Genomic DNA, 18,581 nt, shown 5'->3' on the forward strand with positions numbered 1-18,581 from the left:
TTTACAGGGTATGCAAAAGGGATAAGCGTGCGGCACATTCGTTGAGTGGAGCGGCAAGAAAGGATGGCGAAAAAAATTAAATATAAAATGCAAAAATGGCTTTTAAGCAGCGAAAGTCGCGTTTAGCGGAGGTCCTGTCCCCACAGGAGGCGCAGGTGAGTAAGTGTGTGTGTGTGTGTGTGGGCAGGATGTGCTAAAAGGACATGGCTGTTGTTCGCCAGTGGACGTTGGACGGTGGGTGGGTGATGTGTGCAGTTCATCAGCGACCGCAGCAAAAGGCACCGAGATCCAGCAAATATACAAAAAGGACACTGGACAGAGGCCACAGGACACTGCTTCCTGCCAGTTAAGCGAGCATCAAAAAAAAAAAAACAACAAAAAAAGCGAAAACGAGAAACAAAAAGGCAAGCGAAACGAGGAAACGAAATTATCATAGGGCTGGCTTAGCGGACTCAAATGAACCAGAAAAGGGTTCATTAAAAACGAAAATATGGCCAACACAAAAGAAGCCGAGCTGTGTAATCAAAAGTATTTCGGTTGTCGGTAAAATAAAGCGAGTATTTTGTTTTGGAAATGCAAATATAATGGGTACATTTGCGAAGTGATGAACATTTTGTGGAGCCAACTAACATGCCACTGCAGCCCTAAGCAAATTATAAAGTGCCAGCAAATTGCATTCCTTCGTGGGCACTCGCCTTCTACTACTCATTTCCACTTTATTCTCTGTTTTCTTTTTTTTTCGTTTTTTTTGCACCTCTAATGAAATTGCCTGGCAGAAGTTGTCCCCAAGATCCTGTCTAACTAACTCCTTTCGCCTCACTCCTCCTTTGTTTATGCAAGCGGAAATTCATTATTTTAGCATGCACGCCGCAAATTATGCTGTGAACTCGTTCACAGCCCTCTTGAAATTCCATTTTTTTTTGTTGGAGCTGCTAAGTGGAATTACCTTATTGGACCGGATTAAATTCATCAGGCATTGCGGCCGAATTTCTGGTCGGGAATTAACATTCCAAATTGAATTGCCGTTCACCAGTTGCTGATGGGATTTGTGGGTGTTTGCGACTGTTTTATTATTTGGATAACCTGTTTTCAATTCAAAAAAGACATTAGCTCATTAAAGATTATGCAACCTAAGGATAAAGAAAAATGTTTTTTATATTACTATATAATTTTATCATCTCTTGTTTTATTTAAAAGTAAATACTTTGTGTTTTGTGATCAATCCAATTGCTAATTAACCAATTAGTGTCCCATTAATCGAACATTCGACCAGTGAAAAAACAATAACACTGAATTGGCGCAGAGTGCACTCATAAATAATTAAAAACCCCTTTAAACTGCTTCTTGTCAACATAATTAAGAGCGGTACTCGTAACACTCGATTCGAACACGTAGTTTTGAGCACATATTAAATGCAGTTTCGCCAATTATTTTCGCTTTAGCCGAAAAAAAATGTTAACCAAAAAAAGCGACACCGGGAGCGAAGAGAATTTCCGGCCGCAAAACAACTGTGAAATTTATTTAAATTTTTAACGAAAATCCACTAAGAGTATTGCCGCTGCCCAGAATATCCAGGTTAGTATTGTATATGCGAACTCGCAATTGTATAAAAACGTTTAAAATAAAAGTGCACACTTTTGCCACGAAAAAAATGAGTAATTTTTTCGCGTTCTCCCTTTGTTGCTCGATGGTTTTAAAATGAACACGAAGCTATTTGTTAATTCAATGAATTTATTTTCTGGCCCAGGAAGGGAATCGTCTGGAACTGAGTCGCCGAGTCCGGAACATCGCCCGATCCATGTTCCATGGCCATCCGCACACATTGATAAACACATTACAAGATATTTTGCATATTTCATGGGTTCGAGCCGAAGAAGGGACCCATACTATATCCATATACATATCATATATATACGTATGGGGGCAGGAAAAATACATACCTACAACATTTATACTTTACATGGCATAAAGTCAGCTCGTGTTAAAATCTGCTTTTATGATTAATTGCCGTGGCGATGGAAAATAAACCACGACAAGGAAGGCGACTTGCTGCATTTCAATTTGTATTTTCGCAGCCATTTTCGCTGCTCGACCGCTTTTCCGGCCTTTCCCATTTCGCACATTCACACTTTTGGGCTTTTATTTCGGTTGCCGCGATGTAATGTTGCATTCGGTTTTGCTGATTTAAGAGTGATCCCTGCGCAATCGCCCATTAATCAGTTGTTGCATTAATTTTTGAAGAGTACTCAACTGCACTAACAAAACTTTGGTAAGTACTTCAGTTTTTGAAATAAATTACCTAGTCAAAATTATGCGAAATGTGAGTTATATGCAGAATATTGAATTAATATTTGAATTTTATTTATTGCAAATTAAAGTTCCCAAATTACAACACAAATTTATTTACCCAACCAACATTTGTGAAATTTGTTCTGCTCAGGTTATAAAAGATTTAAGCCGTTCTAATTGGCAACGAACATTTTGAATACATTTCTTTGTTTGGCTTTCACTCCATTTAAGCCCACTTGGCTCCACGTTTCTTCCGCCTTCAAAAGTTGTTGCTATTTGGGTTCTTCTGGAAATTGGCGCGTTTATCTTGCATTATTTTGTGCACATTCGCTTCGCATAACTTTGGGCCTGTGTTGCAAGATTCGCTTTTTTGCCTCGACATAAAATCGCTTTGCTTGAAGTGCACAGAAAAAATTTATGATGTATCAGAGAAAACACAATTATTTACTATTTTGTTGTATAACGATTGTCTTATTTTTATAGCTGCATTGTACATTTTCTATTTAATTCTGGTAGATTTTTTTAATGTGTTTTATTTGCATACTTGCATATTATTCAAATTTTAGGATTTAATTAAATCATAAACGCGCTCAATATTATCTGAATTGCATTTGGACATTCCGAAAAATAAGTTTTTATTACAGATGAAGAAGTCCCAGTTAATATTATAGCAAAAAGTTATAATTAAAATGATAGACGGTCGAAAGTTATTTTGTATTCAAACCAAATGCGCAATCTTTTGGCCCAATTTAAATGGTTTCTTTCTGTGCTGCCGAGACTTTCGCAACTGCTTCCGCTTCCTTTTCGCCCGGGAAACAGTGAGTGAAATGGAGGGGAAAGGACGAAAGGGGGGAGGTGGGAATGGAGGCGGGATGGAGGACCAAAGGACGAACTGCAACTGGCATTTTTGGAGTTCCCGGCACGCGCTCACTAATTTTATTCCTTAATAAAAACCAAAGGCACACAATGCCTTCCGTGGAAGGAGAAAGTCGGTTGTGCACGTAGCGTCCTTGCAATTGTTCCCCCATCTCACTCTCTTCTTCTTCTTCTCTCTCTCTCTCTCTCTCTTCCTTGTCCTCCCCTCGGGGGAACAGCTATCTCGCTCATTGGCCCCATTTGGGGGGTGCTACCTTTGGCGAGGTTCGCTATCAAACTAGCAAAGTTCATTAAAGTGATAATTACAAAGGCCGTAAAACGAACGACGTACGGCCAAGACGACACGGAACGGATATACGAGCTGGAAACTGAAAAAGAAAACCCGAACCGAAACAAGGAAAAGCTCGACACGAAGAAAATGTGGAAGGGGCTGGATCCCTCAAGCTATTTAACCCCTTGTTGCTCGATTGTAATGTCTTATTTCTGTACTTGAAGGCATGTGCAGTCTCAAAACAAGCAAATAAAGTACGGAAATTAAATTTAAAAAAATTAAAAGTATGTTTTGTTAGATATTTAAAACAATAAAAATGTAATTTGTTAGCAACTTGTTTTGTATTGATTGTTTTATTGGCTTGTTTATTGTATTTGAATAACGTCAAGTGCAATGAAAAAAATATATAAGAATCCACTAAAAACATGCAAACTAGAGAGTTAATTTTTTTATAAACATTTTTAATGGGTGCAGCCGTGTAAGGGTTAAGGACACACAAAGTGTGTAAACATTTTTCCGCACTCTTCAACACCAGATAGTTTCTCAATTTACAGCAAATGAGGCGAAACAGAATGGAATGGAAAATTCGTGTTCGATTTAATAGCTTTTAAATACATATTCGGAGTGAAAGTCCTTGGAGTCGCAGCGACAGGCCTATAAAGTAGGGTCGAACAGGACTTTAAATAATCATAAGCCAGGGCCCAAAAAACTTTGCACAGCTGCCAACAGGCTGACGCCGAAGAACCAAGAAAACTTTGCGGCATAAACAACAGACAGAAAGCTGAGAAAATTCGAGGGTTTATGGGCCGGGGAAAATCGAGGGCGGGGAGGCGGAGGGGGAAAGGCGGGAAAAGCCATAAAGTACAATTGAAAGAAACAACAAAGACATTGGTGGCAGCAGCAGCAGCAGCAGCATCGCAAGACAAAAAGTAAATAAATAAATAAATACATATGCAAAAATGCCAAAAGGATTGGGCAAAAGTGAAATACTTTGATATGCATCTAAATGGCATCATCAGCATCATCCTTAACCCCCTACTGCCCAGAGGTTTTCAACTGGAACAACAACAGGCACAAAGAGAATCGTAAGTCACTTCTAAATTGGTGTTGTTAAAAAAAAAACATTACTTCTAAGTGTCACAAAAGCGTGAAAAACTTAACAGAAAATATTAATTTTAATATATTTTATCATAGAATTAAATTTTACAATAAATTAAAATAATTTAACGTTAAAATATAATAAAATATTTTATTCATTTAAGTAATTGTTCTCTAAGCCTTCACTCACTAAAGACAGATTAATGCCTCACGAATTCTAAAACTCAATATGCAATTTTCTCAGTGCAAGAAAAACCAAAGATGGCAATCAGCAACACTGCGATTGAGAAGGCAACTGCAAATAGAATAGAAATCAGGAAAAACAACAGGAACATTCCATGTTTGCAAAATCTGGTGGAATACAAATAGTGGAAAAACAAAACTCAGACAGATCCGACCTGCCAGAAGTGGCAGAACCAGCAAAAAATATATATATAACACCAAAAGCGACAAACAAACAAAAAATACTGCAAATCATTTTGTGGACATTAAATTTTATTTCTCCATTCGTTTGCCGCAGACAAAGTGAACATTGGGTTGAAAAAAGGTTTCAAGGATATCAAAATAGGAAGGAGTACAATATTTGAATTAAAAATGTAATATCTGAACTTATGCAATCAACAAATATCCGCAAGGTTTAACTTTGGCTAAGTTTAAACTTTAAATGAAATAAAGCAATTAAAAATAGACAAAAATGTTTTTCCCTTTTTTCCATAAATGCGATTTCCCATTAAAACAATGTAAATAAGCATAGCAATTTATGTTTGTTTAAAGAGAAACAAATCATTATATTATTTCCACAATTTATTAATATCTTAATCAGCTAATATAAGTTACAAAAAAAAATACAAAAAATATTTATTTGCTTGGGGCCACTGTGAAAATCCGCCATGTGAGAATTCCACTCATCCTCTTTCACATATTGGTCGCTTTTGTGGCTTTGTAATGCAAATGTTTGGGCGACCCAGGCTGATGATAGTGGAGCTCAACTGGGGGAGGTTGGCGGGGAAGAAAATAGAATATACAATCACTATTGATGCCAAACTCGTGACAGAAAACTCACTTCTATAGACATTGTATCCCCGCTCATCGGCAATGTAGTACTGCGTCTGGATTTGGTTTTTGGGCCCGGGAATGGGAACTGAGTTATAGCCCTCCTGCACGTTGACCTCCTGGTCGCCCACCTTCTTGGTGTAAATCTTCTTGTAGTTCACCAGGCCGTTGCTCATCACCAATCTGGGGGATATAGGGAAATTTATCACACACTTATTTAACTTTTGTATTGCAATTTTGAACCCATTTAGGATTACCCAATTGCTTGATGATATCAAAGAATTCAAGAAGTTATGAAATTAATAAAAAATATTGTATACACCATACAATATATTGTAGATATATGTATACTTATTCTTCTTATTTTTTTTAGAATATTTATATATATATATATACGTTATAAGTAAGTTATTTTGAATATTATATAAGTTATTTATGAATATTCGGTAACATTTTCAGTTTCACTCAAAAAATTAGTGTAAGGTTTTTTAATCTAAATTTGTTGTACTTTTTATAAGTTAAAAATAACCACAGAAATTATTGTTTTCACCAAAATAATTGTGTCAGTGTATATAGAAGGCAAACTCCCCGGAATTAGTTGCAGTCTTAAGGGTCAAGAGTGTGATTTACCTATATAGTTAGTGACCTATATTTTAATTAACTCATTATGTTCGACTCACTTGTACTCCTCGGTGCCGTTGGGATGTATCACGTGATAGTTTTGCACAACATAAATGGGCGTTGGAGTGGGCGTGCCCGTTGGATGATAGATGGTTACCGGCCGACCAGTGGTGGTGCTGGTGGTAGTGGTGGTTGTAGTGGGTTCAGTAGGTGGTGAGGTAGGTGGTGGTGCCTCCTCGTCGAAGAAATAATCAAGATTCTCCTCTTCAAAGTCCATTTGCGGAAATACGACCAATTGATCTTCGTACAATGGCCATATTTGCTCAATAGGTGTCCCAATTTGTGTGGGTTTCGGTTTGGCGTTAGTTGGCCTGTGGTTTCCAAAGCCACTTGTTGTTGTTGTTGCTGGAGTTTTCGTTGTTGTGGTGATGGTGGCCAGTGGCGGGCCAAAGTCATCACCATCCTCGATGTCAGAGGGCCAAACAACCAATTGTAATTCATAGATGGGCTGGCTGTCCGGGGACTTTAAGTGTCGCTGCCAGTCTGGAATTTGCAGCGGGTTCGCTTCGGGCTTATTACTGGATGCCACGCCCTCCTCTTCCATGGAGTAGGAGCGGGAGGAGGAGGGGGATGCCGCCCCCTCATTGTGGCAGCCTAACGAGTCCATTGTCGCCGCATCGAAAGTCAATTTGCAGTCGATGCGTTGGCCATCCACTTGAGCGGAGTTCTCCGGTTCAAGCTGCTCCGTATACGGGTTAGGAATCGTGGTGGTGGTGGTGGTGCTGTCTGGATTCGGAGTTAGATTCGGAGTGGGATTCGGTTGCAGATCCTCAACAATCCGGGCCTGCAGCAGCGGGATTAGTGTCGCCGCCAGCAGCAACAGCAGTTGCATCAGGGGCACCAACTCCAACCGGATTCTGTTTGATGACATGTCTGCGGGCGATTCGCCTTGCCTTCTGATTCTGATTCGGATTCGGATTCTACTTTTGCCTTTGCCTTTGCCTTTGCCTTGGCTGCAGCTTTTGCTGCTGCTTTTGCCTTTGCCCGCTGCCAAAAGAGCCGGACTTGTATTTATACGAATCAAAGGCCTTTTGACGGTGCCACTGAATTCAAGTTGACTGAATCACCAGCGCCATCATCATCATCGCCCCGTCGTCGTCGGTTGCACTTTAGACATCGGGAATATACTATATATATATATACAATACCGTTATGCGGCAGAACGGCAAATAAGCCGGCTTTGAGTCGGCCACTTTGGAAAAGGGCCAACAACAAACACTGGCAGCGGAATTAACCCTTTGGGGAATGCATTTTGGCCTTAAGTGCAGCGTATTAATTTACCCTGCTTAATAGTTGAACGACTTGAAAGTGCTAATTTTAGACATCGAAATTGCACAAACAGTGTAATACTAGATTTCGTTTAAATAGCTCTACAATTTAAAGGTAATTGGTTAAGCGCCTATTTTAAGTGCAAATTTTAGGCATTTAAATTACACATACGCAGCGTTGTCATTTATTTGATTAACATTAAATAGTTGGATTTTTTTCGATTGTCTGCTTTCCAACCTTAAAGAGTTCATTTCAAGCATCAAACTAGCACAACTAGTCACGATTGCAACGTTCTCTTTTATCCAAATTACACTGGTTGCAAAGTTGCACATATCAAATTGCTCATACGCAGCGTTGACTTCTGTTTAACAAAGTTTCAAACGTACTTATTAAATCGGTTTCACCAGCCAAGGGTTAAGTTGCGTCTTTTAGTAACCAAAGATGATGAAAATCGGAGGGGGAGGGATAACCAGCTTTAAGATTGTTAAAACCTCAATAATCGCCTCACTTTGTGCAAATCGTAAATGTGCTAATGGATATTTGTTTCGGGACTCATTTCGGGACTCAGTCGAGGTGATCGAAGTTCATTGGGTTAATTACTGAGCATACTCAGTTTTTTGTATACTTTATTTAAGCGTAATCTTGTGTCTCTTCAGGGGATTCGCTTCGGCTGCCCTTTCATTTTAGTGTCCAATGTCCTTGGGTATTTTGTGCATTTTCCCCCGTCATTTTATTTTTTTTTCTTTTCGCAATTTTAACAGTGTCATTTATAATGAGATTTTCCCTGGCTGGTGCATCTGCTGTTGATGACTTGGCTCTCTTGTTATTTCGCCGACTTTCTTCGTTTATTCGCCGGCGATTCTTCATCTTCTTTTGGGTTCTTTGTCATGTGCCATAAAAGATATTTCACGTTGTAAAGTGATATTTTTAAAGCTCGCTTTTCGGCAAACCGGTCTTGATTTTGAATTATTTTGGCTTCCTGTTTCGATCACATTCTGGTTTATTTTCGTTACGTCGATGTTTTTTCGACATTTTCAAGGGCAGGCGGCTTTTCAAATTTAATTCAATTTCTATTTAATTGAACCAAAGGCGTCTTTAATGTGCAATTTGTCAAAAACTTTTTGATTTATGAGTCCACAACAGCAAGCGGCTGTCAAGCAACTTGTTCACTTCACTCCACATCTTTCTTATTTTCCTTTTCTTCCCTCTAGGAAAATTGAAAATCTTACACAGAGATTTCCATGCAAACGAAACATTTCCCATTCTCCCCGCCTTTTCATATTTTCAGCTTCCTTTTTTCATCACTTTTTTGTTGGCACAAATTTAATTTGATTTGATTTCGGCCGCTGGACATGGCAAGCCCCAGGCAATTTGTCAAAAAAAAAACCGTATACCTACTATATGTTTATGCAAGCAATAGGGATCTTCCGTTTTCAAAAGAATATTTTGTTGACAAAATATTTCCAGTTATTATTTGTAGTTTTGAGAAGCATTTAATCCATTTAATTCAATTGCTACGAATTGTATTTATTGAATGTTTACAAATAAAATACAGGGTATGCCAATGGCCATTTATTCCATGAATACTAATTCCAAGAAACAAGCCTAAAAAGCTTAGGAATCCATTGTGGGAAGAACTAATTCTGGGAGCATTTGAAAACAATAGGGCAAATTGTTCAAGTAAGGTAAGCCTAATGGTTTGTATTTGCTTGGCAAATGAATACCACAGATTTGCAGAAGGCGACGGTATTTCATGTTAGTCAATAATTGTGTGTATATATGCAAGTGTGCATAAATATCGAATTTAAGTCCCATAAACGTTCAAACGAAGATGCTGCAATTTTGGCAGGAGTATATAATTAAGTGTATGGCCGTTATTAAATGCCGACCCACATTTTGTGTGAGCAAATCCAGTTTTTTTAATAAGTCCTTATTATTCTTGGCAATCTGGTTCCGTTTAGTGCACCGGCAACATCATTAAGTGTCTGGATATAGGAGCCAGAAAATCATATATAAGAAGTGCTCGATATGTTCACCGCATCAAAGCGAATCAAAGCAAAGTCTGATAAAGAACAAAAGTACAGAAAACTTTAAGGAATTTAACTTGGAATTACTCAAAATTAACTGTGGAAATCATGGCCAACAAACTGAGTTTTATTGTTTTTATGGCTGTAATAGCTGTAGCAGTTGCCTTGACCACAACTATTGCACCGACCAGAGAACCCATGAGCAAAACCACTGAGAAACCCATGAAAACCGAAGAACGTCGTGACAAACGTCAGTTGGTAAGTAAAGTTACCCAATAGATTAAAGTCAAATGTTGCAAATTGATAGCATAACAGCGGAATATATTTCAAGAATTTCTTAGAATTGGTTAAATGCAATTTATAAGTATCACTTTTAAAATAAATCTTAATTTTTAAATAATTCTTCCTTACACAAAATACTATTTCGTTAAACGTAGTATTATTTATGTTATTGTTTAGCTTTTAATTATTTGAAACAATAATAAATTGAATTATTTTTTCATAACTTCTATGCATTAAAGTGGAGCCAATAAGTTGTATTATTTAGCATCATATGTTTTCAATTTTTTTTCCATTTACATTATTGTATTACACTAAAATTTATTACACAAAAAAAGTCTCTGTTGTTTTTCCCAATACTTTTTGTTCTGTGAAGAATTGCAACTGCTTTTTGACTACACAAGTGCTTACCCCTTTTAATTTTCAAATTGAATTTCCAGCAGGCCGTCAACGGAGGACAGAGCAGCATGGCTGGGTCCAGTGGCAACTTTCCCATCTTCTTCGACGGAGTGAACGTGAACCCCCCGCTGCAGCCCCTGCCACCTCTGCAGCCCCTCCAACCCCTTCAGCCCATCACAGTGGTGACGCCCGTGGCCTCCAACTCGAATGCCCAAAGTCAGCAGCCGCAGTCGGGTTGGCTGCCCAATTTCGGCCAGAATCTGCCGATAATCGGAACCTGGGTGGGTGGCCTGCCCAATCTGATCAGTGGTTTGGGACTGGGTTCGCTAAACGGCGGTTTCGGCACTCTGGGCGGCTTGAATCTGGGAAATCTGGGCCTGGGCACAGTGACTCCTGTGGTCCAGAACCCAGCTCCAATCGTTCCAATCGGATCCTCGCCGAATCCCCAGACAACTTGTCCACTCACCCAGAAGCTCAGTTGTCGCTGTGAACCACTCATTCAGTTGCCAGGGATAAAACCCAGTGTGAGTCCTTTGAGATCGCAACTGGTGCAAATCCTGCGGCAGAATGCTCGCAAGAACGACGATGGATCGCAGGAGATGCGAGTGATCCTGAGCAGTGGTCATGTTATTTACCAACGCACCTCCAGGGATCTCGGCCAGAATGGCTACTTGGCCATGAGGATCCAGTCGGGCAGGTACTTCAACATCTACTTCAGTGTCAACGATAAGGAGTATACAGTAAGGGCGGATGTGAAAGATAAGCCTCCCACTTCCGATTTCGACGACGAACTGAGCGGTCAGATTTAGATTAATAGTGGAAATGGTTTGGATAGTAGTTTAGCATTTTTGTTCTATTTATGTGGCCAGATTTTATATCAAATTTTAAATCATAAATGTTGCAAGCATAATTCACAGTAGAAATGGTTTGGATATCATTGAGTTGTGTTTTAAAAAATGTTGCAAATATTTATAATAACTACCCATATTTTGTATAACAGCTGATAAGAAATTTAAAACCATTTACGAAGCACTTAAGATACAAAAACTCTCGAGGTTACCGCTTTCCAACTAATAACAAATAAAACAGTAAAAGCTTCTAAGTAATTACATTCACGAAAGAAATAACAAAAACAAAATGTAGAAAGTCTTAGGGGGTTTCGAATCAACAAACAAAACTCAATATGGCCACATATGCTAGGCGAACCCAAGCTCAACCCAAACTCCTAAACTTTTCCATAAACTGTATTAATCCTTTTTTTATTTGTAAACTTTATTTTTTTTTTTTTTTTGTTGAACTACTACAACTACAAACTAGCTGGGAAAGAAATAAACAACAATGAAACACATTTCCGGCGATTGCTCCATTGGGACTAAAAGTTGAGTTGCAAAGACAAATATTCATGGGGGTGCGGCAATAAACTTGTCTTTTATGTTGTTCAAGGGTTAACAAGTGGGTGGGGAAGGGGGAGGAGTTCCTAGGCCAACGAGTCTCCAGTCAAAGTGAGGAGTCCTCCTAATTACAAGAGACTCGCAAAAGAGCGTTAAATGTGTCTGAAATGCAGAGAAAAATAATTAAACGAAAATTAATTTGGTAAAAGAAATTGGAAAAAAATATACTCTTACATGAAAATTTGCATAGATTAATATATTATACAAGACAAAATGTAATATGCTTAAAGGTTCATAAAACCCTTTTTTAAATTGGGATGCAAAGAAATTAAAAAAAGGACAGAGGAACAAATTGTTTAAGAATCGTAAAATGTTTCGTAATAATTAAAGAGTCATCGCTTAATTTGTTTTTATTTTTCCTTCACACCATTTGCAAAGCGGTCTCATTTTCTTTCCATAAGAACGCCACCAGTTGAGTCTTAGCCTTGGAAAAGCGTGGAAAAGCCAAGAAGGGGCAGCAAACAAACAAAGAGCTCAATGGCCAAATGGAAATCAAGCTGTAAAATGCCATATCCCCAATCCGATTTTGCACTCCTTCGGTTCTCTGCACTCCACACTCCACACTCCACTTTTCACTTGCCACTTGCCACTTTCCACTCGCCATTTCCCACTTTTCCCCACTTGCCTTTCAAGTTGAACCGAGAACCGAGAAGTTTTCGCAATGAGCCGGGAAATGGAAACTGGCAGAATGTGCCCGGAAAAGCGGAGTCGACTGAATGCAGGCCGGTGGGGCAATGTATAATTAAAAGTTCCCTTTTGTGCCGAGATTGGTGGATCCTCCAAAAGGCAGCGCCGTTTTGATCCTTCCAAGTGGCGAAAAGTAAGTATTACATTATACCACTTTGCGAATTCTCAATGACAGGAAAATTAATTTACACAGTGGCTGAAAAGAAACTCTCCGATTAATATAGCCCTTTAATATTCACATTTCTATAGGAAATGCCGAAAAATAATTGAAATAAAAAGGTAACACACCAAAGTAATATTTCAAGTGTTTTAAAAATGTTTCATTTGTATCATTTTTCCATTTGCATGCACAAAAAGCCTCGTTCGTTTTAATTAACCATTTGCGTTTTCTCTGGAAAAGATTAATACATATAAAAACAATTGAAATGGTTGTTTTTTAAAGCAAGATTAAAGATTATTTGCCCTATGAATTTATAAAGTAAATATATCACGATTCCCATGCGAAGCAATTGAAAAGGATTTAAATGGCAACAAAATGTTGCGTGCAACTAAATTGCGCGAGAGAAATATTTTTATTTCACACTCAACATTATTTATTTAAAGTATTAAAAAGCACTTTGATAGATTTTGTAAAATGTCGCTGAGTACTTTCAGAGCTGCTCACTTAAATCATACGCTGATTGCAAATATTTCAATGAATTTCGCCAGCATTTTAAAATTATTTGATTTTTGATTATGGGACACGAATCGGATTCGAATTGATTCCGCTTTCGATTCTGTCGCCTAACCGCTTCCTGCAACTAATTCAACCAGCTGCCGGATAAAAGTTGCTCCAAAAGGGGGTGTAGAGAGGGCGTGGGGGCGTGGCATGGTAATGAAACCACATTCCTCGGTGCCCACGAAACTTTTTCACAAATCATAAATGCTCTCGGAAAACACACACACACATTTAGCATTTAAAACTCCCCCTCTTTTTCGCCTCGGTTAACCCCTCTTTGGGTTCCCCTATTCGAAACCCCCTTTACACCCCATTTTAACCGCCGCCTCATTGGTTATGCCAATTGCAAAAAGTCCCGGGCAACAATTGAAATTGCCGGACTCGTTGATGAGACTTTAAGCTGTGGTTGCAGTTGAAACCCCGCCCCTAATTACGTATTACCAGATGACTGCCATTAGGTGCGCCCCTCCAAGCCCCCCTCTACGCCCCTGGTTGCATTCCCCCTCTTTTTAAAGCCGGGGGAGAATCTTAAAGTGCCCGTTCGACGCACCATTAAATCCACTAAATGCTCCACTTTTTGGTTGGCTTTGGTTTGTTGATGTTTCTAGCTTTCTGTGTTGCGAGTCGAAGTGAGGCGGGGGTCGGTGGGCTTTCAGGGGGTTCGGGGGGGTCAGGAGGTCAGGTGGATGGACTAGAGGACTGTATCCATTAGCTGATACGGCAGAGGAACAGTAGAACGAACCCTAAACCCAAAGCCAGACTTGTCGCAACCGCAGACCAAACGTGAGTGACCGGCGACGACTAGACAGTGCGAGTGTGTTTGCGAGTGTGTGTACGAGTATGTGTGTGTGTGTGTGTGTGTCTGACCCCCGGCCACGCCCCCAGTAACCAGGATGCACCTAGCCGAAGGCCCCTTCCGCAACCCGCCCCTGGCCATCCTCGAAAAACTGCCGCATTGTGTGGCCAAAAAGCGAAACCGCGACTGCAACTGGCCGAGCAATAGAAAAGACACTGAGAGAAACTAGAGAAACAACCAAGGCTGAAGACAATTAAAAAAATGTTGTTTTAAAATATAGCGGTTGTATAAAGGTAAACTAAAACAAAATAAAAACCCATAATCATAATCATAAATTATTCAAGCTTAAAATGTAAATTACTAAGAACACGTTTTAGTAGAATCGAATGGAATACCATAAAAAAAAGGAAAAAAACTATTATACCTAAAAAAATAACGGATATAGTAGTTGGGACTCAAAAAATAAATATTTTTTTTTTTTTTTAATTGTAAGTCTTCCTAACAAGTGAATAAAATATACATACTTATACACAACATTCACTTGTTATTAAAATTCGTCCATAAAAAAACATTATGTGAAACTCGAATAAAAAATTAAATTAAATTAAAAAAAATTAAATAAAGTGCTGAGTGCTTAGTTCTTCTACAAATATATTTATACAAAAACATGTTCAACTTTTTCAAAAAAGTTTCAAGAAATAACTCCTTTTGTTTTGTAAAATGTAAGAATATTTTTGCAGTGCAGAGAGAACAAGCAAAGGACCAGAAAAGGAGCAGCACAAAGAAGGGCCCATGGAGAACGGATGCGAATCGAGAGCGGAAAGCGTGACAGATGGATGGGCTGGGGCAGCAAGGGGTTAATGAAAGAGGGAATTTAGTTCGAGGCACTGTGGAAATGATTAAAATGTATTAGGCAAAATTAAGTTGGTTACACAGAGGAAAGGGGAAGAAGATAAAGGGGCAAAAATGGGATATAAATGGGGAGAAAAGACAACGAGTAATGGAGCAGGTAGAGCATGACAAATTCATTAGACTCCCTTTAATAAAAATCATTATCCGCACTCACAATTAAATTGTTCAGTAATTACCTACTTCTAAGCCCTGAAAACAATGTGAAGAGTTCTAGAAGTTGATTAAATCGAATTTAACCAAAAATATGTTCGCCCATCTGCTGTTTGCTCATCTGATATTAAACCAAGTTTGAGTTATCTCAGGTTAATTGGACCGCTCGAAGGGGAAAAAAACACTGAGGGAAAATCGAGGGAATGCCGGGGAAATGCAGAAGTTCGCTGAAAGCTTAATAATCCCCTTCGCTTTACCCCTTCGGGAATTTGCAAGCCACTGTAAACAGGTGCAAACGCTGCACAGCAATTTCACCGGCCCCCTGCTAACTTTTTCGCCCAGCTTTCCGCGCTTTTCCCTCGTTCAAATAGTTGTAAATGGGCGAAAGAGCAAACAAAAACTGAGATCCACTTGAAAGGAAAAACAAGAAAAATCATTGAAAGGCAACAATGCTGGGCAAACAAAAGGAATACGAAATGCAAAGCCAGCGACCACTAAATAAGTGGAGTGGACGGGTGCGTGGACGAGTGGAAATGCGGAAAAGCGGATTCAAGAAAGAAAGCCCAGCGCGGGGAACAAATAAAGGATCAAGCAATTCGCTGCAATCATTCAAATGGCGAATATTGGGTGGCTAAGGGTGCATATATGGGGATATAGTCCGCTCAAAAAGGTGCCAGTGCAAAAATAAAACTATGGAACAGCGCACAATTGCAAAGTAAAGTTGCATTGAAAAGGTTTTCACTACAAATTAAGACAATTATAGAAACAAATATATACAAATATTCTTTGCAAAATAATTAATTATATTATTTATAAAACTTTTAATTTGTTCTAACAATAATTGTTATAAGCTGGACATGTTTATTACCATTTTTTGTTAATTGCTTAGCATTCTTGTGTACAAACTAGTATTACATGTTATAAACAGCAGTTCATTCAGTTATTTAGCATACCAATTTTTGCAAAATTGCCCGCGTCCATCTTATCAGTGCGCCCTGTACTTGAACCCCTGTACTTCCCTGTTTGCCAATTGTAAAACAATTTTTCCTCGAATTGGCCAATCGGTGAGAAATCGAACTGGAGCTCTGCGAGATTTGAGTCATCAAAGGTTGGGTTCCTTATCAGGTAGGGCATGTGTGTGTTAACCGGTGATAACCACTATCGACGACATCGGGCGGAAACACGGAAAGACCATTAGATCGACCAGCTCTTCATTTTCAACTTGGAGCTGCTGCAGAACGGACAAGAAAATGACAGGTAATCAAGTCGCACTTCAAGATGCCATAACACAAACTATAAGATAACTAAGGGTAGCTTTTTTTCTTACTAAATTGTTATAACTATAACTATAACAAAACAAATACTGGACAGACATTTACAAAAATAAAAACTGTCATTTGTTTACATAAAATAAATTTAAAAGAAATTTTTTAAATGCTTTAGATATTTCTATTAAATTTATTTTATTTATTTGAATTTTTGACCACCACAAAAAGTGTTTACCTTTTGTTTAAAAGAAATGAATGGCTCACCAATAAATTATGTGAAATGAAATGCTGTTAACCACAAATGTGAAAATCTACTTTTAAACAATTTCATATTAAACTGCGACTTCCAAACATATGTAAATTCCACAAATTTGAATTATAATTAATTTAATTTCGGTTAAATAAATAACAGTAACATATTGTTTAAGCTTTTATTACTAAATAATATTTCCATAAATTCAATTTTGGTTACTTTGAGGTGCAAAAATACCATTGTGGCTTGTGGCTTGTGGCTATTGCTTCCATTGATTTTCCCCCCAAATGTTGCAGACCACAGGTGGATGCACTTCAGCAACGGCACCGTGCCGCCGAACGCGGTGGTGGCTGGCCACGATTCGGATGGGGACACCATCTACGTGGGCCGCGCCTTCTTCCACAACGACATGCTGCCGGCGAAGGTGATCCCGAACAAGGGCAAGGCGTACGTGGCCTACGCCCGCGAGGAGCACGAGCTGGAGAACTACGAGGTGCTCTCCGGCTACAACTACGAGTGGCTGCCGGCGGAGAACGGGGAGGTGCCGCCGGGCGCAGTGAAGGTGGGCCGCAATGTGGACGGGGAGTACCTCTACGCGGGCAGGGGCTACCATGCCGGCAGTCTCACCATGGGAAAGGTGCATCCCTCGCACGGCTGCCTCTACATCCCCTACGACTCCGACGAGGTGAAGATCTTCGCATACGAAGTGCTTAGCCAGCCGGAGCGCTGGGTGGACACCACGGCCACGAACATTCCGGATGGAGCTCTGGTGGCTGGACACGATTCCAATGGGGACACCATCTATGTTGGCAGGGTGTTCCGCAATGGAGATCTCCTGCCTGCGAAGGTGGTTCCCGCCAAGGGAAAGGCCTATGCCGCCTATGCCCAAGCGGAGCACGAGTTGACCGACGTCCAGGTGCTCACCGGCTCCGGATTCCGCTGGGTGCCCGCCTCCCATGGAAACGTGGCGCCCGGAGCCCTCTCCTCCGGTCCGAATGTGGATGGGGAGCCCCTCTACGTGGGCAGGGCCATCTACTGCGACAGCTTGAGCGTGGGCAAGATCCATCCCTCCCACGGCTGCATCTACATCCCCTTCGGCGGCGAGGAAGTGCGCCTCGAGAACTACGAGGTCCTGGTGAGGATCTAAACCCTGATGATCTGTAGCGTTTTTTTTTAATAAACCTTTTTTTATACTCGAGAATAAGTGTTTTTAGTTTGAGTACTTGAATTACCATTTTTCTTCAATGACAGCTTAAAAAGTTCAAAAGTTCTAGTGAAAATTTAAATGTTTTTGCTGATGCCAAATGAATAATGCCAAAAGCAGACAAGTTTTTTATATAGGAACATATATATGAGAAAATTTGCACATGAGAAAATGTTCTTCCTTCGAAAAAAAAAATTACTTTAATATAAATATCACATTTTTGTATGGATATCTATTCTTGTCTGTATCTTTTGCAAACAAGTTCAAAGTTGACCTGTTTTGCTCTTGTTGAAACTATTCTCTTTACTGAGTTCTTATCTCTTATCAGTCTGTTAAATCTACCTTTGAGAAAATCCCCATTCATGGAGAATTTCGCCAATGCGAACTCCCAGTGCATTTCATGGAAATTGTAGACTATCGCCGACGTGGGAATAAGTACATTACGTGTTTATTTTTGTTTTATTTGTGTTATCATATCGGTTATCAATTAGCAACAATCGGTTGATTCCTGGCCATAAATTTCCGTCGAGTTATAGCATAATTAAGCACTGGCACTCACAAACACTCAAACTGAAACAAATCGTAAAACTCGGTCAGATATCGCAGTTATCAGAAGAAATATGAATTTCATTCAGCGATTAACAGGCAATTTTGAATAGCTGTGGCGCCATCTATAGACAAGGAGAAAGGAGGAAGTTTTTTAGGAAAATGTATAAGCGCCACCTATCTGTTGGTGCATCGGCTATGTAAAGATGGTACACCCGCTACATTAGGATCGTGTGCTTGCTAACTTGCTACTTTAGATCGCAGTGTATATCTGCTAACATTAACATTTCTGTTAAAAAGTCTGGGCAAGCAAAGGCACCAACCATAGTTCTGGTTAATTAAAAACTGAAAGCT

At 39.5% G+C, this 18,581-nt stretch overlaps 3 protein-coding genes across 3 annotated transcripts; 2 read left to right on the plus strand and 1 right to left on the minus strand.

Moving 5' to 3' along the window:
- Positions 1–5,449: 5,449 nt before the first annotated feature.
- LOC108102204 (mucin-2) lies at positions 5,450–7,148 on the minus strand. Its single transcript, XM_017206906.1, has 3 exons — positions 6,268–7,148; positions 5,598–5,770; positions 5,450–5,523 (listed from the first exon to the last, which is right to left on the minus strand). Exons 1-3 carry the CDS (start codon positions 7,137–7,139, stop codon positions 5,450–5,452), a joined length of 1,119 nt encoding a protein of 372 aa, XP_017062395.1. The 5' UTR covers positions 7,140–7,148.
- Positions 7,149–9,672: 2,524 nt separating this feature from the next.
- On the plus strand, positions 9,673–11,051 carry LOC108102201. The gene is made up of 2 exons (XM_017206904.1): positions 9,673–9,822; positions 10,287–11,051. Exons 1-2 carry the CDS (start codon positions 9,673–9,675, stop codon positions 11,049–11,051), a joined length of 915 nt encoding a protein of 304 aa, XP_017062393.1.
- A 4,354-nt stretch (positions 11,052–15,405) lies between these two features.
- Positions 15,406–17,675, plus strand: LOC108102203. Its single transcript, XM_017206905.2, has 3 exons — positions 15,406–15,471; positions 16,147–16,213; positions 16,774–17,675. The coding sequence occupies exons 1-3, from the start codon at positions 15,406–15,408 to the stop codon at positions 17,622–17,624; spliced, it is 984 nt and encodes a 327-aa protein (XP_017062394.1). The 3' UTR covers positions 17,625–17,675.
- The last annotated feature ends 906 nt before the right edge of the window (positions 17,676–18,581 follow it).

This window comes from Drosophila ficusphila, unplaced genomic scaffold (genome assembly GCF_018152265.1).
Source record: "Drosophila ficusphila isolate 14025-0441.05 unplaced genomic scaffold, ASM1815226v1 contig_198, whole genome shotgun sequence".
Taxonomy (NCBI): domain Eukaryota; kingdom Metazoa; phylum Arthropoda; class Insecta; order Diptera; family Drosophilidae; genus Drosophila; species Drosophila ficusphila.